We start from the raw sequence: 24543 nt of genomic DNA on the forward strand, positions 1-24543 counted from the left end.
CCCCTCATTCTGCTACATATGGTCATGAGCATCAGCTTGCCTTGTTCTCACCATTCCTCTTTTGTTTGTGTTTTATAATGACGTTCAGGTGACTCTTGGAGATGGGGGTGTGTGAAGAATAGGTTATGTAAATACAAATCTGAGGGGGCCAGTTGGGAAGTATGGCTGGGATCAAGAGGTATTTTGAATGTGTCATCTTGCATGTTAATGTGGATCTTGTCTGATCCCAATGAAATATTTGGTCCATCTTTGATGATGCCGTTTAATGACACCCCCCTGAAATTTGTTCAGTATATCCAGGTATAGGGTGAGCTAGGACATTTTGGATGAATTCATTGGTATGTCAATGTTAGTATTATGTCAATATTTTCCCATTTACACATTGAATTAGCAAGCTAACTAATCTGATGCCAGTTGTCCTGAGCACTGGGATTCTTTTGTGCTTGAAAATATTTTGGATTCTTACACGTGCTTACTTATGTTTTTGTTTTTGCTGTCTATTTCACAGTATGTAGTAATCCATTTTTTTCCCGGTAGGAATATGCAAGGAGGGCAATGGATTTTCTGTGGGAGAAAAGACAGAGAGGCAGTGATCTTGTGGGGACCGTGATCAACATCCACAATGGTGCCTGGATCAGGCGGGGTAAGCATCGTGGCTTAACTAACTTTGTCTCCAGGCTACAGATGCAAATTGCACTTCAATTCTTTTGCACTATTTAAATCTTGTATAAATGATTTGCATCACTGAGGAAATGAGTGGTGCACCCTTACAGCACACGCACATTTCACAGCCCAACTGTACTTTGCAAACGTGTGTTTGTATAACTTGGTCCTCATCCTGTCCCTTCGTCTGTAACACTCGCCTAAATGTCAGTGTTGGAATACCAAATATCTGTCTGCCAATAGACTGACTAGCAGGAATCCATGTGCATATACCCTATGTTAACCTTACCTGGCAATAGAAACCTTTCTAGGCTGCAGTTCTGCTGCCACTTGCATTTTGATGCAAAGTGGCCTCGGATGTGCATTAATGGGGAAAAAACTGGTATAACTTTAGCAAAAGCAAAATACTGTGGATACTGGAAATCTGAAATAAAAACAGAAAATGCTGGAAATACTCGGTGTAACTTTGCAGACTGACTCCCAAGTGATCCAGCACCAAGCAGTGTGAGACCCACCCTCTGCGAGGCTGTCTCAGACCAGGTGCAGCTGAAATACAGAAGCATTTTATTAGTGCTCGGATGTTCCGTTATTCCTTGTCACTTTATAAACTTGCCACGATATGTGAGTATTCTTCATCTTGGTCAAGGCCACCTACGGTCCAAACTCCCAAGACCCCACACCACTGCTGGCCAAGAACTGGGAAACACTCATCAAAGACACCGAGGCTGTCAGGGACCACTGGAAGGAGCACTTCGGAAGATCTCCTCAATCGAGACTCTGCCTTTGACTCGAGTGTTCTGAACTCCATCCCGCCGCATGTGACCCGGCACCACCTCAGTGAAACCCCAACGTTGCACGAGGTAGGCAAAGCCATAAACCAGCTCAAGAATAATAAGGCTACGGGTGCGGATGGAATTCCTGCTGAGGTGCTAAAGTATGGCGGAGAGGCGCTGTTGGCGTGGATACATGACCTCATCTCTCTCATCTGAAGGGAGGAGAGCATGCTGGGAGATCTGCGATGCAGTGATCGTGACCATCTTTAAAAAAGGGGACCAGTACGACTGCGGCAACTACAGGGGAATCTCCCTGCTGTCAGCCACTGGGAAAATTGTCGCAAGAGTTCTCCTCAACCGTCTTCTCACTGTGGCCGAGGAGCTCCTCCCAGAGTCACAGTGCGGATTTCATCCCCTACGGACATGATCTTTGCAGCGTGACAACTGCAGGAAAAATGCAGGGAGCAGCGCCAGACCTTTTACATGGCCTTTTTCGACCTTACAAAGGCCTTTGACTCTGTCAACTGTGAGGGTTTATGGAGCACCTTCCTCCGTTTCCGGTACCCCGAAAAGTTTGTCAACATCCTTTGCCTGCTCCACGACGACGTGCAGGCCGTGATCCTTACCAACGGATCCATTACAGACCCAATCCACGTCCGGACCGGGGTCAAGCAGGGCTGCGTCATCGCTCCAACTCTCTTCTCAATCTTCCTCGCTGCCATGCTCCACCTCGCAGTCAACAAGCTCCCCACTGAAGTGGAACTAAACTACAGAACCAGTGGGAAGCTGTTTAACCTACGCCGTCTCCAGGCCAGGTCCAAGATCACCCCAACCTGTCGTTGAGCTACAGTACGTGGACGATGCCTGCGTCTGCGCACATTCTGAGGCTGAACTCCAGGATATAGTCGATGCACATGAAAGCCTGGGCCTTACGCTAAACATTTGTAAAACAAAGGTCCTCCACCAGCCTGTCGTCGCCACACAGCACTGCCCTCCAATCATCAAGATCCACGGCGCGGCCCTCGACAACGTGGACCATTTCCCATACCTCTGGAGCCTCATGTCAACAAAAGCAGACATTGATGCAGAGATTCAACACCGCCTCCAGTGCATCAGTGCAGCCTTCGGCTGCCTGAGGAAAAGTGTTCGAAGACCAGGCCCTCAAATCTACCACCAAGCTCATGGTCTACAGGGCTGTAGTAATACCCGCCCTCCTGTATGGCTCAGAGGCATGGACGCTGTACAGAAGACACCTTGAGTCACTGGAGATATATCACCAACGATGTCTTCACAAGATCCTGCAAATCCCCTGGGAGGACAGGCGCACCAATATCAGTGTCCTCGTCCAGGCTAAAATCCCCAGCATTGAAGCACTGACCACACTTGATCAGCTTTGCTGGGCAGGCCACAGTTCGCATGCCAGACACGAGACTCCCAAAACAAGTGCTCTATGTGGAGCTCCTTCACGGCAAACAAGCCAAAGATGGGCAGAGGAAACGTTACAAGGACACCCTCAAAGCTTCCCTGATGAAGTGCAACATCCCCACTGACACCTGGGAATCCCTGGCCAAAGACCGCCCTAAGTGGAGAAAGTACATCCGGGAGGGCGCTGAGCACCTTGAGTCTCCTCGCCGAGAGCCTGAAGAGGTCACGCGCAGGCAGCGGAAGGACCGTGCGGCAAATCTGTCCCACTCACCCTTACCCTCAACGACTGTCTGTCCCACCTGTGACAGAGTCTGTGGCTCTCGTATTGGACTGTTCAGCCACCAAAGAACTCACTTGAGGAGTGGAAGCAAGTCTTCCTCGATTCCGAGGGACTGCCTATGATGATGATGATGATGATGGTGATTTTCATGTTGGGAGAAACCACATATTCACTCCTAACATTATAAATTAGCTGCACATGTTGAAGTAGGGGTGTGCACAGCTCCTTTTGTCACTGTTTTAATGTATATCACTGTCTGTATTACTGAGATGCTCTAGTTAACAATCAATAATACCAATTCATGATATTTTCCCAACTACGTGAGTTGTCACTGACTGATGCCATTGTATTGTAAGACAGTGGAGTGGGTGCTGGAATAGACTCGTACTACGAATATTTGTTGAAGGCCTACATCCTGCTGGGAGATGATGTGTATTTGGAGAGATTTAATACAGTAAGTCTTGTGTATTTTTTTCTTTTTTTTTAAAAAGGTATTCGGTCCTATGATCTTGAGATACTAAAGGAAAAATCTGTTACTGTGTGGCCGAGAGACATGGCGCGTTAGTGTAGCAAGTGACGCATCAGAGATAAGACTTGGGTTCCTGTACTGACCCTAAATCAGCTGGATTTGTGCTGTCTGTGAGCAGAGGACAGACTTTACACCGCACAGATAAGTGGAATACTGGTAACTGTAGGGCATTGACCAAAGGCCTTCAAGTGGGTCACATGTCTATCCTCTGGCTAAAGAATAGTGTGTGTTACACAGGGACCTAAAAGGAATTGAAAAATTTTACAAACAAGCAGAGCTCCCATGGCATTGTTCAGAGTGAGTTAAAAGTGTGTCACGGTTAAGTGTTGCAGGTTGTAAGTATGACACTTGCACAAAGTATGTACCAAATAGGATGATGACCTACTAACCACTCATTAGTTCTGTTTTCACTGGTTAAAATTACATCTGAAACATAATATTGTACTATATATTTTACACTATACTATATATGTACTACCTATATAAATGTTTTTAATCTCATAATACTCCTGTGAAGCACCTTTGGACGTTTCACTATGTTAAAGACGTATAAATACTTGTTATATGAAGAAAAGCATGGAGTTCTCCAAGTGTACTGACAAGTATCCATCCTTCAGCCAACAGCAGCAATAATGGAATAGACAGGAACAAAACATTATTGCAGTGAATAGTTACAATATGCTCCCAAAACATTTTAGCGAGTCGCCAATTTGGATTTCCCATTTAATGGAACAGGCTTATTCCAAATTTCTTAATGCAAGAAAAGTTGGGCTTCTGCCAAAAGTTATTGTTCAAATAATAACACTGGCAATTGATCGAATGGGCTTCTCCAAATTCTTAAATAAATAAAAGTTGCAACTATTAAATGTAATAAGAGTTCACCATAATGTTTTAACAAAATAAAAGCCTTGGCCATGTAATTTAGTGGGTTTTGCCAAACGTATTAATTATATAAAAGCAGAGGGCATGGGGTTCCCCAAGTTTATTAATTAAAAATAAAAGCAGAGGTTATTCGATGGACTTCCCTCAAAATGTATTGATGAAAGCAAAGCAGCAGCAATCGAGTTTGCCATTTACTAATGGGCCTCCACAATGTGTCCAAATTTATAAAATAAGTAGCCATTGAATGCGATTGCCTTCTTGCGTATACAGAAATAAAATCAAAACAGGGTTCACTTCTTTAGACAAAGAACAAGCATGGGCCCTGGCTTTTCTTCCACCGAATGAATTTAAATAAAGCTAACTTTTCAAATGAATTTATAAAATCAAAGCACCATTTGATCCCACAGACAAAGAAGTCTGAAAGCACAAAATGCTGTTGCAAATTGGCTACTAAAATGTCAATTAATTTATAATAGATTGAGAAAAATGGCATTCCAAGCAGTTCATTAGCTAAATGAAAATGGACCTGGCCCAGAGCAGGAGTGGGCAAACTAATGTGGACGTGAGGAAGAAAGTAGTACAGGTAATTTGTTTTAAATCAATTGGAAATAAAACCTATCCAGGTAAACGGTTTACTATAATGTGCAGCATTCCAACAATAAGTAGTGTTTGATCAGGAAAGCTAGGTCTGAACAGAATTGGGAGAAGCTTGTAGGAGGACGGTGATCAACATGAGGGATTTTTAATGTAATGGCTGATCTTAAAGTTCAGTCAATTAAAAAACAAACAAAAATGAAACTATCCCTGTACCAAGCTGATTTCAATGAAGAGTTGCAAATGTCAGTAGTTACATATTTACAGCACAGAAACAGGCCTTTGGCCCAGGAGATCTTTTATGCTCCACCCACCTTACTCCATCTCACTCAATCAACATATCCTTCTATTCCTTTCTCCTTCACGCACTTGGCTAGCTTCCCCTTAAATGCATTCCTGATGCAATAAAGAACTGTTCGTAAAGTAACAATTAAATATTGAAAGTCATGAATGCAGCAGTTGCCATTTAACTCTGCCAGATGTTTCCCCAATATCTTTCCTGATCTTAAGACTAGGAAAATTCAAATCTTAGCAATCTGTGTTATTGAAGAAAACTGATCTATTTGATCTTTTTCTGGCTACATTCATTGATCTAACAACATTGCATCAGGTCACTGTGCACAGGGTACAGTCGACACAAGTTTTTTTTTTTTAATCCGCTGAAACCACTTGTACCTAGAAAAATGTAGCCCCATAAAAATGATTTTCTTTGAATCATAGAAATTTACAGCACACAAGGCAGCCATTAGGCCCATTGTGCCGGAATGTTGAATATTCTCCAGTGATGTGGTCAGCACTGTAATCGTACGTGAATTGACATGAAAACCATGTGAAATGTATTTGATTTCCATTTAGATTCTGTGTATTTCTGTTTAATGCCTACTGTTATCCCTAAAATGTATGCTGTGCATTACTCATTCAATATGTTTGTATTAGGGTTAGATTTTAGAATTTTTAATTTGTTTACTTGAGAGGGAGGAATAATTCAAATTAAACAATACTGTGTGATTGGTTCAGTTTGTATGTGACTGTTCCAAAGATGGATATTCAAAATCCAGGAAGTCCCTCTAGCTATTTTGAGATAAATAAAAGATGGTCCTGTTTAAATCAAGGAGCCAACTTAGAACTGAGAGAAGAAGCAGATTCAGTTTGAAAATCGAGGGAAACGTTGTTTTGAATTCCCAGGAAGCAGTTTAGAATAATTGGACTCCTAGAATTGTAAGAAATTCCAGAAAAAGAAACTTTCGCATCTTATCTTGGTTATTAAGAGTTTCAATCTTATTATTTTGTTCACTTGAGTTTGATGGAAGGATGTATGCAATATACAAATATATCTATCTGTATATATGACTTATTCATCTTCAGTTAAATAAATTTGCTAATGGCTTGAAACCTATAAAACACTTTAAAAGTATGATGCTCTATTTACTCACAAGATCAGATGAACCTTTATAAAGGCATAGGATAAGTCCAGTAACTTAAAAAAATATTAACCAACAGGATTTTCTGTTTAGCTATGGGTAGAAAAGGCTCAAAAATGTAGCCAAAGCCAAGGAGGAACTTGGTCACATGAGCAGAGTAGGCCAATGGAAAACTGCTATGTGAGTGGGACGGGGTGTGAAGTTTTAGCTACAAACACCAGTAATACCTAAGCATGACCAAATTATGAACAAAGGAATCTGTGACACATGAGAAACAGGAGGTATGAGCTACACACAAGACTTCTAATATATTATAGGTGATAATGCTCTGAGTACAATGTTTTAAACAGATCTTTAATTTCACACTCTGAGCGAAACTTTAAAGTGAACATTTCTACTTTCTTGTGTTTCATCTAGCACTATGCAGCCATTATGAAGTACATTAGTCAGCCTCCTCTCCTTCTCGATGTTCATATGCATAACCCTACAATTAATGCCAGAAAATGGATGGACTCACTACTTGCCTTTTTTCCAGGCTTACAGGTAGAGAATGCATTTATTTGCTTGAGGTCATTGGCATATATATGGATTTAGTGTCAAAAATTAATTATGGTTTGTTAAACTATGGGCTAGAAATTCGCTTCTCGGCGATAATTGTATTTTTTGAGACAAACTATCATTATGGCAACACTGGCTAAGAGGCAGTAAATTCGAGCTTCAATTTGCGCAGCGGTAAAACTCATCGTTGCACGAGGATTCGTGGCGCAAACCGCGATCCTCGCCAACTTTACTCCGAGGTCGATACCGCTGCAAGATGGGCCAAGGGAGGGGGAAAAACACCAAAAAATAAAAAATCACAAAACATTCACAAGAAACGGCAAAAGAATTAAAAAATAAAATCTTTAACTTACCTTTTTTGCAGGTCTTCATACTTGCTGCTGATCCAAGAGCTGTAACGTAGCTTTTTCTGTCCTAAATACGGATGCGCTCAGAGCCAAATTTTGGCGAAAGCGATAGTTCGCGTCTTGTTCCTCTCTCCAGCGGTATTTGAAACGCGCCGCCAAAAGACTTCTCCGAATTTCTCGCCTAACCATTTTTCGTCAAAAACGGTTGCTAGGTCGACTAATTTTTAGCCCAATGTGCCTAAAATGCCGGCCTCGCCGGGTCTGTATGAAGTGCGCATGGACCCGGCGAGGCCTCGCAAAAGCCGGTTCTCGGGGCGCAGTGCACATGCGCCGAAAACCGGCTTTCCAATCTGCCAAGATTTCTCTCGACAGATCCTCCGCATTCCCGGGAGAAGGGTACTATTGAAACACATAAAAAAAATGTGAGGGGTTCTATTTATTTATTTATTTTATTATGCTGTGTTTTAGGGTTTTTTTCTCATTGATTGTAATGGGAACTCGTACAAACGGAGTTTCCATTTTTATCAATGAGAATACTACATTGTGATTGGTTGTCCAGTAACATGTGACTCCAGCTGGGACTTCCGTACCTGAAAGGCATCTTCCCATGCATTGCGCGGCGCATCTAGGCCTCCGTCTGCGATCTTGCGTTTCTCCGAGACCACCAGGTACTTTTGCAGATTTTTTTTCGGGTCAGAGGCGTTCGTATGAAGAAAGCCTCCGACCGCAATTTCAGGCCCATTATATCTTAAATTATGCATTTTCTTTAAGAAAATCTAACTTTGCTGATGGTTCTAATTTATAGGCTTTAATCTTCTTAAATATTCTTATGCCAGCCTTCAAGGAAAGGTGTGTGTATGACACAAAATTGAACATATCTTGATTTTCATGAGTCAGTTCCATGAAGACTTGCATCCATACTCTCATATATAAAATGGAGCACCTCTCGTGTTCTAGAACAGCTCCATTTATTTTGTTAAATTATGATTGGCACCTCAGACTGGCCTGAAAGTTGATTCTGAAGCTGAGTAAATGATAGTACGCAGTTTTAAATGAATACAGGCGATCCAAGATGTATGTCATCAGACCAGGAGTAGGCAGAAACTCAAGTCGGTCTCCATGGGAGGACGAGTGATAAAACCAAATATATTTCACACAGAATAGACGGTGTCTCAAGTTTTCTTTTTTTTTCCCCACATGCTTATGAAAGGAACTTTTTTTTTAAAAGAACACGCTACTCCCAGCTTTTCCTTCTATTTTTTTTAAAGAATTCATCCTAAAACCATAAGTTTACAGTGCAGAAGGTCATTCAGATCATCGTGTCTCTGCTGGCTCTTTGCTAGAATAATCCAAAGCTAATCCCACTGCCCTGCTCTCTTGTATAGTCCTGCAGCATTCTCTGATTCAAACATTTTTCTACATTTCTTTAGCAGAAAGTTGTTCGAACATGCAATTCTTTACCACAGGAAGTAGTTGGGTGTAAAGATCAATTACAGTGAAAAGCATGTTTATACATATTTTTATCACATGATTGTCTTGGCCTTTTTCTTGTTTAAGTGCATCACCTTTTCCTTTGTTACTATGTTATAGTTTTGAGTTGCACACATTCACCTTTGGTATAATAAAATCAGTGGCTCATCCACATGTGTCCACTTGGGATTAAATATTTTAGATTAGTTTGCATTATTTTTTTGCCATTTCTGAATCTGCGAGGGTCACATGAGACTGAGCATGAAGACAAGTTGAAATATTCAGTGTTGAAGAAAAACCAGTTCCTGTACATATATCAAAATTTATAAAGCACTTCTGATGCTTGTAAAACTAAACCTAAAAATCTGACTAGAATGTTGTGTTTTTGCATCCAGTTCCTAATTCAGACTTCTGTCATGACTTTACTCAACCAAGTTACAACCAGCTTAAAACAATAACCAATATCACAATTTGATGTCACAGAACCTCTTCACCTACAGTGACAATCGTGGAACAGAATAAATGAAAAACAATTTGAGGAAAACGAATTTCCATTTGTTCTGCTTATGCATTTAGGTCTCTTTATCCAAATGGCACTCTGATCAAAATCTCCACTACATATTGTCTTTAGGTACTAAAAGGGGACTTGCAACCTGCGATAGAAACTCATGAAATGTTATACCAGGTTACACAGCGACACAAATTTCTACCAGAGGTAAGGAGATTGATGAAGTTCATTGCATAAAGAGGTTTAAGTATTAATGCATAAAGTCTGTTGTATATGTAAACCTGTAAATACCTTGTTTAACCACCAGAGGGCTCATCCCCTGGAGTGCCAAGGGATCCCACAATCCCTTGGGAGCACCTGTACTTAAGGAGGCTGGAGAGGCACTGTGGAGACCTGCAATAAAAAACTAGGGTCACACTTTGCTTTGAGCTCACAGTATCTGGTCAGACTCTTTATTCATACACTACAAAGTCTACTCTAGTTAAAATTCTGCTAACGTTTTTCTATTTCAAAATCGCTTCCATTCTCCCCTCCCCACCACCTTCTGACCCTCTTGGATATCGCAAACTAGATCAAATCTCGTACAATATATGAATTTTCAGATGTTTCTCCCTCATTTATGACTTACTTCCTTTCCTTTCTTCCTAAACTAATGTTTCGTTAAATCACTGTGTGGAAAGGGTTTTCCTGATGGTCAGCTTTTAAAATGTTACTGCAATATCCTTTTTATATGCCACTAGCAGTCTTTAGCAGACTAACCTTTAATAGTAAAACCCAGCAACATCTAGGAACAGCTATATCTAATACTGCCAAGTTATCACCAGTTCCTTAGAGGAGTAGTTGATGAATTTTCACACTTGCCTGTCATCTTTTGCGCACTCCTATTTTTCCTGCATTCATGTTTGTACTTGGGTCTCTGAGTGAGGGATGGAGGAAAAAGATGTTGAGAAAATACTGAAATCCGAATTCATTGGGGTCAGTTGTTTGTCCTATTTGTAGATGTAAAATGAGAAATGAACCTATGCTGTCAGACTTTGTTTTTTTAATTCCCATTATAGACTGTATTTCCATTTTAAAACTGAATTATTTTCTATAATTGGTATATTCTGCAGTAGTACATAGTCAATGGTTGCTTTAATGGACACTAAATCAGTTAAACCCAACTAACTACTACAGCAACTTGAATATTTATTGAGCATTTAACATTGGAGAACACCACAAGGCACGTTCGAAAAGAGGAGGAGAACAGCAGCTGAGCCTTTGTGGGAGATCTAGGAAAGATGAGTGAAGGCTTCGTTGAAGAGCTGGGTCTTGAAGGTTCTTAAAGATGGAGAGGGAGGTAGAGAGGCAGAGGGGCAGAGGGGTTAAGCAGGAAGTTCCAGAGAGTCGAACTGAGACAGTTGAAGAGTGGTACGAAGGAAGTCGAAGTCAAAAACCGAAGGCATGGGAGAGGGCACACGACTGGAGGGATTTTACATCGGGACAAGGATTTAAAATTTGCATTGGGAGACAGGAAGCCATTGTAGGTCAGCAGTGACATAGCTGACGGTCGAGCAAGCTGAATGCAGGACAAGATATGGGCAGTAACATTTTGGGGGAAGTTGGTATAGAGGACATTGGAGCAATCGATTGTAGAAGTGGACAAGGCTGGATAATGGTTTTGGCATTAGTCGAGATGGAGCAATGTTGGGGATGGCCAATATTGCGAAGCTGAAAGAACGCAGGCTTGGTGATGTATAAGGCTTCATGCCCAACTCCGGGTCGATACCACAACCAAGATTCTGTACAATCTGAGTATGCATCCAGGAAGTTGGCAGCAAGGACCTGTAGTTTTTAGCAGAGGTTCGAAACGGTGCCTTCAATTTTCCTAATAAATTGCTGCAAATTCTGGCTCATCCATGACTTCATATTAAGCAGTCAGTCTGGTAGCACATCTCTGAAGCAGTAAGAGAATTGGTGGAGAGGTAGAGTTTGCATATGTACAAGATTTCATTTTGCTTCCCAATGGCGTAGCTTATGATTTAAAAATGTTTACCTTTATTATGTTTTTCATAGGCTTTTACCACTGAGTTTGCAGTCCATTGGGCTCAACATCCTTTACGACCAGAATTCATTGAAAGCACTTATTTTCTTTATAAGGTTAGTAAGCTTCATTTACCACAAATTCCTGATGTAGAATTTTTAAGTAGCCAACATATTCGGCAGCCAAAAAAAGCAGAAATTCTGCATACTGTCAGATTTATTATCTGGTACCATTTACAGTCAGTTTCTTTGGCGTAAAATCTCTCATAACTGTGTTTTCTTCTCTTCTCCCTTACTATTCTTGAATCTTTCATATTTTCATTCCGTCTGCAGAAAGCCTGTAGAGCAGAGAATACCACAATACCAAGATGACCACCTTGTATGTCTCGTGTTTTTCCTTACTAGGTGTAAGATTTTTGAGTGATAAGGGTGTCGTGTATCCAGACATGTTCACTATTACATATGAAGTGCCACCAGAGGGCACTGCAGTGGGAGACTTGTAGGTTACCTGTACAGGTGTGCCAGGCCTAGTATAAAAAGCAGGCCACCATGTGTGATCTTCACTCAGGAGTTATATTAAATGGACTAAGGTCACTACAGTGCAAGTGCAATACTTTGCCTCGTGGAGTCATTATCAGAGCATCTAAAGACATAACAAAGGGAATACAGGGTTATGGGGAACGGGCAAGGAAGTGGAGCTGAGTCCATGATCAGGTCAGCCATGATATTAAATGGCGGAGCAGGCTCGAGGGGCAGAATGGCCTACTCCTGCTCCTATTTCTTATGTTCTTATTTCCTAACTAATAATCAGAAAATCTGATGATGTGGACATTGGCAACATGACTTCTCACTAACATTTCTCTATTTAATATTGTGATGATTGCACATTGTTTCCAAACCAGTAATTGCCATTTATTTGTTCCAGTGGGATTATTAGAAGCTGTTCAAGCAGAATTGTTTTCCTTCAGTCTATAAGGTAGAAAATGCAGTTTCCTAGCTATCCTTCCTATTACTGCATCTAATTTGCTTTGTATTTTTTTTGTTATCAGGCCACCAAAGATCCTTATTATCTACACGTTGGTAAATCTGTTGTGGACAGTTTGAACCAGCATGCACGGGTGCCTTGTGGATTTGCTGCTGTGCAAGATGTTCGAACTGGCAATCATGAGGACAGGTACATTGGCACCAGGAGTGCAGTATAACTTGTAACATTTCGTGCAACAATTCACCATGGGGTCAGAACGGTCTGACTGACCATCCTGTTACAGTACATGGCAGCTCAAAGGATGAGATTGATTTTAGTCCACTTTAAATTGAATAAAAGCAGCTAGTAGAAAATTGCCATCATGTACTCTTAAAACAATTGGAGTATAGAAAATTAATCTTGATGGAACAACCTTTAATGGGTAGAAAATTAATCGTAATGGTCATGATCTCATCAAATGGTAACAGGCTCTAGTGACTAAATGGCCTACTTGTGTTCCTCTGCAGAGATAGCTTATCCCTTGACTCAATTTATACAAGGCTTTGGGGGGAGGGGGGTGGGGGTTATAACTTATATAGCACAAATCCAAAGATGGAATCCTCTTTTAATAAAAATGGGTAACTATCTGTTTTCCTCAATAATAAATGTCTTGGGTTGAAAGCATATTCTCAAAAAACATGTGTTTCAGTTACACATTTCAGTGACTCTTTTTGGGGCCTTTAATTTAGAACAAAATAGGCATTCTTTCTTCGGCCCTGTTTGTTTACCTTAAGTTCTTTCTCTATTGATTTAAAAAAAAACTTCCATAAGGTCTTGACAATCAACAGTAAATATTTGCTGCGTTTTTGCAGATTATTGTAGTGACTGGTTCTCAGTACCTCAGTGCAATAAACTGACTACAAAAATTAACAATGAATGAGTGAACTTTCGCCGGCTTCACCGCTTTTCTCATTTTCCATTGTTTAACCAAGATTCTTCAAATAGAAATCGAGTAATTTCCTTCTGATCAAAACTTCCATGCCCTTCCCTCTGTGCGGATGTGCATGGTAAATCTTGACATTGGTATTTGGCTGGTGTGAACAGGTGATGCAAATCTCCAACTGAACTTCATTCTTGGCAAACTGAATGCACCTGTTAGACAGGTCAAGGGATAATATAGAGAAATAACTTAAGTTAAACAAACAGGGCCTAAGAGAGAATGCCTATTTTGTTCTAAATTAATGTGTGATTGTATTCAGTTCTGGGGCATGCTTGTCCCAAACTGAATGAGATTACTATCTCGGTTACACAAATGGAATGTCGGTCTACTTTGAAGCAGTTAATAATTTGCCATCATCAATCTGAAATCTAGGTCAGGTATTGTGATTTTTTTTTTTAATGGAAATTTTGAATAGCTGACAAAGCTACGGGAATGTCTGAAATACTGTTCTGTGTATTAGATTAGCCAGTTGTTTTTTTTCCAGGATGGATTCATTCTTTCTGGCTGAGATGTTCAAGTACCTGTACTTGTTGTTTGCTGAGAAGAGTGAGCTGCCCTTTAACATTGATGACTATGTTTTTACCACCGAGGCTCACTTGCTGCCTCTTGCATTAGCCACGGTCTGTCAAACGTGCAGTAAGAATATAACGGTAGGTCGTTATGGCGTCATTGCCTTTTTTAGCACCGTATTAAACAATTTATTTGTCATATGTTCTTGTACCTCAGTACATTGAAATTGTTAAGACTTTGGCTTATAAGTTGGATCGCTCCAATTAGAATTGGATCGCTGCGCACTACATGTGGCTAATGAGACTGGCGGCAGGACCACGGCAGATTTCCCCCCGGCCTCATTAATTTGGCACCAGCAAAAGCTGTAGGTGGCAGTTGCAGCCTCTGAGGCAGCTCGATTAGCCAGCTGCAATACTGCAGAGGACCCAAGGTGAGAGAATTGGGAGAGGGGTGAGCACTTGCTGGCACGGGCCTGTAGGTTCAATGTGGAGCTGGGGCTCCATATTCAGGTAAGTTGTTTGTTTTTAAACTTGCCTTTAGATGGCGGCCTCCAGCGGTCCCTTTTTAAAGTCTGAGAGAATCCCTCGGTATCGGAAACCAGCTGCTTGAAGTATGGTATAATTTATCTCCATAGTCCATACAAGCAACTCTGTTTATTGTAAAACAAACATTTCAAGGTATCAGGAACATGAGTGTTGCGAGGTGGAGCTTGGAGTATCTAACTGGGGAATCCTTGAATTTGATTTTAGGAGCGACGGGTACACCAACGATGGGGAAATGTCAGTCTGATGAAACATCTACTTGCATTTGATGAGAAAGTGAAATATATATGAGCCCGAGCATGTTTCCAATAATAGAAGGGAATGGACAGCATATTTGTGACTTCCATATATTAATAAAGATACTTTATAAAAAAAAAAAAGTTATTTTCAGTCCATTTAGTGTCAAGAAATGAATTTGGCTAAATGGTGTGACCATGTCAGTGTGTAGTTTTTCAGCCATTAAGCACAAATATAATTTAATTGTTCACATGATGTAACCATAACTTGCAATATAAAGTATTCTGCATGAACAATTGCATTCAATTTATTCTGGGATTTTTCCTTTTACCCAGAGTATGGAATTGGAAAGCAAAGACCGTGGCATCCTTTCCCATACTTGCCCCAGTGCTCAAACCTTGTTTCCTAATAACCCATCCTATGCACGGAAAATAAGAGAAACCTACAGAGATATAGTTCCAGATGCAAGCCTGTGGACCTCCGCAGAAAGGTATGTTCTTTCTACAGGTTTTGCAATTTAATCATATGAAATCACATGGTTCGTGTTATTGACAAATGTTAGAGTCGACCTCCTTCCTCCTCTGGTTCACAACAACACATTTCGAGTAAGCACGAGACACTTCATAGTGTAGCATATGGAACAAACTTTATTGATGCACAGTACAGGTGATCAGCCTAACTATACAGAGTGTGGCTTTTTGGTTTCTGTATCTTTTGAGCTCTCCAAAGAACTGCTGAAAACTATGCTCCTTTGTGTACCATATCAAAGGTAAATGTTATTGAAAAGACCTCATGATGTATGTATTCCCAAATCCTTTGAAAAAAGACTATTACTGTAAACACTTGTAGCTGTTTACTTAAAAGCTACTTCCCTTAAACAAGACCTTCTGATGTAGCAGTTACTAACATCTTTGAAGAATAAGCTTTACCAACTGTTATCTTTCTATACTATTGCTCATAAATACCTCTATCTATGTTTTATTACCCTAGAGTTACACTTTAATCACTCATGGCTGATATCATTACTCACACTTATTTCTTTGTGCAAGCACTTTACATATCAAAAGACAAGCTATGCATTCCTTTCAAGACACTTCAGTCTTCCTGTTTACACTGGAAAGCCTGTTGCTCCAAGATCCAAAGAAGTTCGACTGTTACACTTAACTCCCCAAATTGCCCATGCATCTCTCCAGGATGTCCAAGAACAAGTAAAACAAATATATATTTTTAAATGCATTAATATCTTTATTGAAAAAGCATAGAAAATAATTTTTAGACATTGAAAGCATTTGTGTGATAATATTCAGAGAGCCACCTTTTCAAGCAATTAACATTGAAGAGGCTCTGATGTTTTTAATATGATATCCTCATAGAATTTTAAAAAAAACGTTTAACCCTGTATAAAGGATGTGGGCTATAATTTTGCACAACCCTTTTTTTCTTCTTTTTATTTCATTATCAGTAGGTAACCTTGGACATTGTTGCCAAATTAAGTAATCTAAGGGTTAACGAATATGATATAATTGAGATTACGGAGACATGGCTCCAGGGTGACCAAGGCTGGGAACTCAACATCCAGGGGTATTCAACATTCAAAAAGGATAGACAGAAGGGAAAAGGAGGTGGGGTAGTGTTGCTGGTTAAAGAGGAAATTAATGCAATAGTAAGGAGGGACATTAGCTTGGATGATGTGGAATCTGTATGGGTTGAGCTGCAGAATACTAAAGGGCAGAAAACGCTAGTGGGAGTTGTGTACAGACCACCAAACAGTAGTAGTGAGGTTGGGGACAGCATCAAACAAGAAATGTGCAATAAAGGTACAGCAGTTATCATGGGCGACTTTATTCTACATATAGATTGGACTAACCAAACTGGTAGCAATGCGCTGGAGAAGGATTTCCTGGAGTGTATTACGGATAGTTTTCTAGACCAGTATGTCGAGGAACCAACTAGAGGGCTGGCCATCCTAGACTGGGTGATGTGTAATGAGAAGGGATTAATTAGCAATCTTGTTGTGCAAGGCCCCTTGGGGAAGAGTGACCATAATATGGTAGAATTCCTTATTAAGATGGAGAGTGACTCAGTTAATTCAGAGACTAGGGTCCTGAACTTAAGGAAAGGTAACTTCAATGGTATGAGATGTGAATTGACTAGAATAGACTGGCGAATGATACTTAAAGGGTTGACGGTGGGTAGGCAATGGCAAACATTTAAAGATCACATGGATCAACTTCAACAATTGTACAGCCTGTCTGGAGTAAAAATAAAACTGGGAAGGTGGCTCAACCGTGGCTAACAAGGGAAATTAAGGATAGTGTTAAATCCAAGGAAGAGACATATAAATTGGCCAGAAAAAGCAGCAAACCTGAGGACTGGGAGAAATTTAGAATTCAGCAGAGGAGGACAAAGGGTTTAATTAGGAGGGAGAAAATAGAATATGAGAGGAAGCTTGCTGGGAACATAAAAACTGACTGCAAAAGCTTCTATAGATACGTGAAGAGAAAAAGATTAGTGAAGACAAACGTAGGTCCCTTGCAGTCAGCATCAGGCGAATTTATAATGGGGAACAAAGAAATGGCAGACCAATTGAACAAATACTTTGTGTCTTCCTTCATGAAGACAGAACCAAATAACCTTCCGGAAATACTAGGGGACCGAGGGTCTAGTGAGAGAAGGAGGAACTGAAGGATATCCTTATTAGGCGGGAAATTGTGTTAAGGAAATTGATGGGATTGAAGGCCGATAAATCCCCGGGGCCTGATAGTCTGCATCCCAGAGCACTTAAGGAAGTGGCCCTAGAAATAGTGGATGCATTGGTGATCATTTTCCAACAGTCTATCGACTCTGGATCAGTTCCTATAGATTGGAGGGTAGCTAGTGTAACACTTTTTTTTAAAAAGGAGGGAGAGAGAAAACGGGGAATTATAGACCGGTTAGCCTGACATCAGTTGTGGGGAAAATGTTGGAATCAATTATTAAAGATGAAATAGCAGCGCATTTGGAAAGCAGTGACGGGATCGATCCAAGTCAACATGGATTTATGAAAGGGAAATCATGCTTGACAAATCTGGAATTTTTTGAGGATGTAACTAGCAGAGTGGACAAGGGAGAACCAGTGGATGTAGTGTATTTGGAGTTTCAAAGGCTTTTGACAAGGTCCCACATAAGAGATTGGTGTGCAAAATTAAAGCGCATGGTATTGGGGGTAATGTACTGACGTGGATAGAGAACTGGTTGGCAGTAAGGAAGCAGAGAGTCGGGATAAATGGGTCCTTTTCAGAATGGCAGGCAGTGACTCGTGGGGTGCCGCAGGGCTCAGTGCTGGGACCCCAGCTATTTACAATATGCATTAATGATTTAGATGAAGGAATTGAGTGTAATATCTCCAAGTTTGCAGATGACACTAAGCTGGGTGGCGGTGTGAGCTGTGAGGAGGATGCTAAGAGGTTGCAGGGTGACTTGGACAGGTTAGGTGAGTGGGCAAATACATGGCAGATGCAGTATAATGTGGATAAGTGTGAGGTTATCCACTTTAGTGGCAAAAATACGAAGGCAGAATATTATCTGAATGGCGGCAGATTAGAAAAAGGGGAGGTGCAACGAGACCTGGGTGTCATGTTACATCAGTCATTGAAAGTTGGCATTCAGGTATAGCAGGCGGTGAAGAAGGAAAATGGTACCTTGGCCTTCATAGCTAGGGGATTTGAGTGTAGGAGCAGGGAGGTCTTACTGCAGTTGTGCAGGGCCTTGGTGAGGCCTCACCTGGAATATTGTGTTCAGTTTTGCTTTCCTAATCTGAGGAAAGACGTTCTTGCTATTGAGGGAGTGCAGTGAAGGTTTACCAGATTGATTCCCGGGATGGCAGGACTGACATATGAGAAGAGACTGGATCGACTGGGCCTGTATTCACTGGTGTTTAGAAGGATGAGAGGGGATCTCAGAGAAACATAAAATTCTGACGTGACTGGACAGGTTAGATATAGGAATAATGTTCCCGATGTTGAGGAAGTCCAGAACCAGGGGACACAGCCTAAGGATAAGGGGTAAGCCATTTAGAACTGAGATGAAGAGAAACTTCTTCACTCAGAGATGTTAACCTGTGGAATTCCCTGCCGCAGAGAGTTGTTGATGCCAGTTCATTGGATATATTCAAGAGGGAGTTCGATATGGGCCCTTGCGGCTAAAGGGATCAACAGGTATCGAGAGAAAGCAGGAAAGGGGGGGGGTACTGAGGTGAATGATCAGCCATGGTCTTATTGAATGGTGGTGCAGGCTCGAAGGACCGAATGGCCTGCTCCTGCACCTACTTTCTATGTTTCTACAAGATGGAAAACAGCAGGTACAACAATGTCTATGAAGTTGGCATCTGCACTTCCAAGTTTGTTGGCCTGGGGGAAGGGGTTGGTTCACTAGTCTGTCTATAAAATTTAGATTGTTGCCATAATGGTGTATCTATCAATCAAGCCAAGAATAAATGCCTCCCATTGATGGTGCGGAGGGGGCAGTTGGAAACGGTTTTTCCCTTGGTTACTGTCCCAGATAGTTTTTAGTGCAGCATTTGCAGAAGAATTAGTGTACCTTCTGAGCCATATGCTTGGAACTGGGAGAATAAATGTAAAAACAAAGACTTGATGGTATAGGGCAAAACGATCTGGCAATGCTTTTGAGAATGATATCCTATCTTGCCTGCCTTATTTGTGGTTTGAGATTATTGTGAGATTTACGTACATAAAGAATACTCTGACCTTGTTGCACTTGACCAAGTAACCTGACATTGTAAGAGCTGGTCAGTGCTATCTTTCATCACTCAAGTATGCCTTGGACAACAAGATTAAAGTACATTTATCAGTCTGCACGAGCTGTACTTCAAGCTGCTCAATCTGTCTGCTACTTATTTAAAAACAACGCTTTTGGCCCTTTACATTTATTTTGTTCAGGAAACTACCATGGAGGTAGGATGTTTATAAATGGAGAGTGAAGATAGTCAGGTGGCTCAATAAGATTTACTGAGCACAGCGTGTTAACGATTATAAGTTTCCAGTTTCAAATGGGTCATCTAGGGAGGTGTTCCGATGCTTTCCTGATTTAAAAAATCTTGAATTGGGGCTGCTGTTCCAAATCTCCCAGCATCCAATTGCACAGTAACATTAGTGCCAATTGGGCAAGTTATTGTCTGCTGTTCGTTCAACCTGGCAATTTTTAAAAGGATGGAACACCAGTGAGAATGGACATTATTGTACTTTAGTGATTTATACCTACATCTCAGTTTAAAAAAAAATGCAATGTTGATGGATCCAAAATGTGTGACATGCACTGAGAGACCTGACCCACTGTGAGCTGCAGTATAAAATGAGGAATCCCTTGAGCTCAGCCAGATGCTCACTTGGAGTTGAAGTATCAGTCTTTACTGTCGAATTTTCAGTTATCACAAATGTAATCTGGGCTCTCTTTCAAAACTAAATGGACTGTTCCCTAGTCTGAGATTTATCCTTGCAACCCTTGCGTTCATGGCTCCTTGTCATTCCTAAAGCTCCCCTCATGAACATTAAATGCGTTTGGTCAGTTGGTGACCTGATATGGACACCTATAGCCTTGTTTAATAGTCCCTAACCCAAGATACTAGTAACGTCCAAGCCAGTAAAGTTTTGTTTGTTAAATATGCACACGCTGTCCCTGTAGGAATATAACCCACTTACCCAATCACAGCAATCTTATGCACCGATTGGCAAGACTCAAAGATTTAGGAACATGTAAATGCAGAGGTGCTGTTCAGGTTTAATGAGCTAAAACTGTGCAGCTTAACAACACTTGGAAACTTCCCTTTGTTATGTATGGCCCTGTGATTATGCTTATTTTTGGCTTCTTGTATTAATCACCAAGCTGTATTAGCACCTTCTGAAATATATTTTCTAGATGTTCAACAACAGCAACCTGTATTTATATAGTGCCTTTAACGTAATAAAAAGTCCCAAGGTGCTTCACAGGAGTGTTATAAAAATAAATTGACACCGTGCCATATAAGGAGATGTTAGGGTAGGTGTCCAAAAGCTTGGGACTTAAAGAAGGAAAGAGAGGCTGACGGAATTAGGACGAGCTTAGGACCTCGGTCACTGAAGGCACGAAGGAATGCAAAGTATTTTAAGTATCACAAGGTGGCTTACTTAGATTTATGTTCAATGATATCATCATCATCATCGGCAGTCCCTCGGAATCGAGGAAGACTTGCTTCCACTCTTAAAATAAGTCCTTAGGTGGCTGAACAGCCCAATACGAGAACCACAGTCCCTGTCACAGGTGGGACAGATAGTCGTTGAGGGAAAGGGTGGGTGGGACAGGTTTGCCGCACGCTCTTTCCGCTGCCTTCGCTTGATTTCTGCATGCTCTCGGCAACGAGACTCGAGGTGCTCAGCGCCCTCCCATTGCACCTCTTCCACTTAGAGCAGTCTTTGGCCAGGGACTCCCAGGTGTCGATGGGGATGTTGCACTTTATCAGGAAGGCTTTGAGGGTGTCCTTGTAACTTTTCCTCTGCCCACCTTTGGCTCGTATACCGTGAAGGAGTTCCAAGTAGAACGCTTGCTTTGGAACTCTCCTGTCGGGCATGCTAACAATGTGGCCCGCCCAGCAGAGCTGATCAAGTGTGGTTAGTGCTTCAATGCTGGGGATGTTGGCCTGGTCGAGGACGCTAACGTTGGTGCTGAAATATAGGTCCTGAAAGATTGGTCCCCTGAATATACACATGCAATTAATGTATGTTTTTTCTATGCATGTGTTTCCACTCTGTTGCAGGGAAAAGTGTATGGAACCTTCCAGGCCTTCAGAACTCTCTTCACTTCAGGCAAAAGATTTTGTTTCTAGTGGTATGGAACATGTGGAAATCCTGAAACAAATGGGGTTCACTGTAGTGTCAACAAATGATGGACGTATCCAGCTGACACATACACCTGATCAGGTCAGTAGCTGGAGTGGTGTTGGACAGAGGATGAGATAAATATTAACTGGGTTCAACAACGTAAAAGCAAGAATGATGCTGTTAGTACAGTGTCTGTTTTACATTGTTCTGTATTTGTATATTAGTCACTTATTACGTTTTCTCTTTGCAATCTGGCCATGTTAATACATGAGCAAGATGGCGCTTTTAAAAAAAAACATACCGCTGGGAAAGTAGGCATTAAGTAGCTTTGGATGCCTATCTTGTCTACTTGAATTAATGACTTTAATACAATTATGAATATTGCCCTAAATTTGAGTAAATCAGAGAGTTGAAATGTGCCTCCTGTTTCAGGTTTGGATTGTGATCTGTATCCTAGATTATGCAGTGACATTTAAACTCCAGGATTCAGTCTCTGGATAAATGTTTCCCCTGCACCCAATGTGTATTTGGACTTGTTCTCCTACTCTTTTCCCCGGACCCTCCTACCACCCTCTGCCTTATCCCATTTAATTGTTAGAATCATAGAAAAATGATGACACAGCAGTAGGCCATTCGGTCCATCACGAACAGAATGCTGCTCTTTCCTGCTTTTACTTTTTGTAGTGATACACCTGGACAAAATAACCAGCTTCAACAGCAGATATGCAACTGTGGTGAGGTTAACTGAACCCCTCTCGAAATCTGAAATTAGCCTTAAGCTGAATTGATAATGGGTCACTCCGAGTTAGCTGGCAGCTAGAATAGCCTCAGTTTCAAATTGGAATGTTTTCTAAACAGCTTTTGCATGCTCGTTTGTCAAGGTGGATTGGATGGGTGAAGGGAGGAAATGGAGCCTATGGAGCAGGGAAGGAGAATGGCCTGCCCGTTGAGTAACTGTTCAAATGTTCTGAGTGGTAGGAACATGTTAGTAACTAATTTGCAAGCGGTTTCTGCATATGCCCATTTGTAATGCAATTAATAACCCTTTTAACTTCTTTTAACTGTTCATTGTATTTTATGTTGTACAGTTGGGAAGAAAGGAAAGATCTGCCTGTTTATTATGTGTTTGTCTTATATTTGCTTATTAACTGATTTTTTTCCTTGAGTAGATGATGCTGAAACTTCAGCAAAAGGCATATATTTAAAAACACTGCAATATAAGTGTTTGGTTTAATGACTTATGGCATGTCTTTCTCAGGCTGCAAGTTCACAAAATGGCCAGCATGGCCTAAAATTTATTGCAGAAATCATTGAACTGGCTCAAGCTCAGACGAAAGCAGAGATGGCATCGTTTGCTGTACAGATCATATCTCCTCCATTTCTGGGACAAGTGGTTCTAGCTGCAGGTCCGGCTCATTTTGGAATGGATCTCACTAAACAGGAACACTGGGTGAGTGGCATGTTCTTGTGAAATGTGTTTGGAAACACAGCTTAGTGGGTTTTATTTTTTAATAAAGGAGAGAAAAAGGGTTGTAGTGCAACTTGTGCAGCGCATAAAGCTGTACTGTTAGTCAGACAACCTCATTCTTAGTACTTAATTCAGTGTAGACAAATCCAGTTATGATTTTTTTTTAAATTATTATTGACCGTTGGGTTCCAAATCTGATTTGCTGAGTCATCAGTGTGAACATTCATTCAGTGGTCTGTAACTCACTTACTTTCGCATGCAGTCGTTTTCATTTCTTGGTAGCTTAAACCTTTAATCATAACTTCCTTTGATTTGAGAGATGACTCCTTTTGGCCATCAATTTTGTAACCACTCTGTGCACCTTAGTTGCATTTTTTGTTTTGTTGAGGGTGAGACACATCCTCGGGCAGATATGTTGCTTGCTCCTATAAATCTACTGCTGTACCTCCAAAACTAGGAGCTGTAAGAGTCTCCATGGTATTTCTCGACCCTATTTATTTTTTATTCTTTCCTCCTTTGACAAAGTGGCTGCCCTCCATTAGTGCTTCCCAATAGAGGCCAACCAAGTTTAAGAACTGATCACCTGCAGATCAGGGCCACAATCCTCTTGTCACATTGCTCCCTGCAATCACTTTATCACTCTTCTGCAATGTGTCCGTAAATGCTGAGTTGGCACTTTAGTAGCTGTTTTGTTCTTTTGCAGGTTAAGGGTAGCCTGACTAAAGCCATCCCGTACACAGCCTGCTTGGATGTAACTAACTCAGATGAGGTCTTTGGTAAAATTGTCCTCGCACAACGTGGAGACTGTATGTTTACAAATAAGGCAAGGAATTTGCAAAAGGTCGGAGCCATTGGTGCTGTCATTATTGGTGGGTATTCTTGTTTATTTTGAATATAGGTACATGTTGGCATAATTTACTTTTTATTTTAAAGTGAAAGAATTGCTGTAGGTTCTATTTTACAAAATAAAGATTTGACTTCATGATAACCTTGTGTGTTATCTTGACTAGAACCTTACAGAATCCAGAGGATTTGAGTAACTTTTTCTTTCAGAATGAATCGTATGATGCTAGATTATTTTATGCCTTTCGAGACATGTAATAGCTACACAAGGGGTATTTTGTAGAAAGGGTGTTTGTATCTGTTTCCAAAAGCTAGATGTTTGAATTGTATTTTATTTGTCACAGAATTGTGTTTCAATTTGTCTGTTGTTCAATTCTTTTGCATTCCATTCTTCAGATAACGTGGAAGGTAGTAGCAGTGGTGCCTCCCCTGTGTTCCAGATGGCGGGTGATGGAGAGAACACCACTGATATCACCATACCCCTCCTCTTCCTCTTCCACAAGGAGGGCACGATCCTACTGGATGCTTTGAATGAAAACCAGAATGTGGATGTGCTGTTAATGGAAAAATCCAAGCAGCTGGGGCAAGGTCTGTTTTTTTAAAAAGTATTTATGTTTAGTTAATTCTTACTAGGATGATTTTTTTTTGTATCATGT

The 24543-nt window shown here is 41.0% G+C and overlaps 1 protein-coding gene across 4 annotated transcripts in view; it reads left to right on the top strand.

Annotated features, from left to right (window-relative positions):
• Positions 1–24543, top strand: part of LOC139232491 (ER degradation-enhancing alpha-mannosidase-like protein 3) — a 66667-nt gene that overhangs the window by 25774 nt on the left and 16350 nt on the right. For all 4 annotated transcript variants that reach the window (XR_011588017.1, XR_011588018.1, XM_070862790.1 and 1 more), the window contains 12 exons: positions 538–643; positions 3498–3595; positions 6985–7110; positions 9574–9657; positions 11506–11589; positions 12522–12646; positions 13921–14086; positions 15061–15215; positions 21513–21675; positions 22835–23026; positions 23748–23913; positions 24284–24475. Coding sequence is in view for 2 of the 4 variants with exons in the window: in XM_070862790.1 (XP_070718891.1) it covers positions 538–643; positions 3498–3595; positions 6985–7110; positions 9574–9657; positions 11506–11589; positions 12522–12646; positions 13921–14086; positions 15061–15215; positions 21513–21675; positions 22835–23026; positions 23748–23913; positions 24284–24475 (1657 nt within the window). In the remaining 2 variants the exon portion in view is untranslated. The remainder of the gene's footprint in view (positions 1–537; positions 644–3497; positions 3596–6984; positions 7111–9573; positions 9658–11505; positions 11590–12521; positions 12647–13920; positions 14087–15060; positions 15216–21512; positions 21676–22834; positions 23027–23747; positions 23914–24283; positions 24476–24543) is intronic.

Source organism: Pristiophorus japonicus, chromosome 20 (genome assembly GCF_044704955.1).
Source record: "Pristiophorus japonicus isolate sPriJap1 chromosome 20, sPriJap1.hap1, whole genome shotgun sequence".
Taxonomy (NCBI): domain Eukaryota; kingdom Metazoa; phylum Chordata; class Chondrichthyes; family Pristiophoridae; genus Pristiophorus; species Pristiophorus japonicus.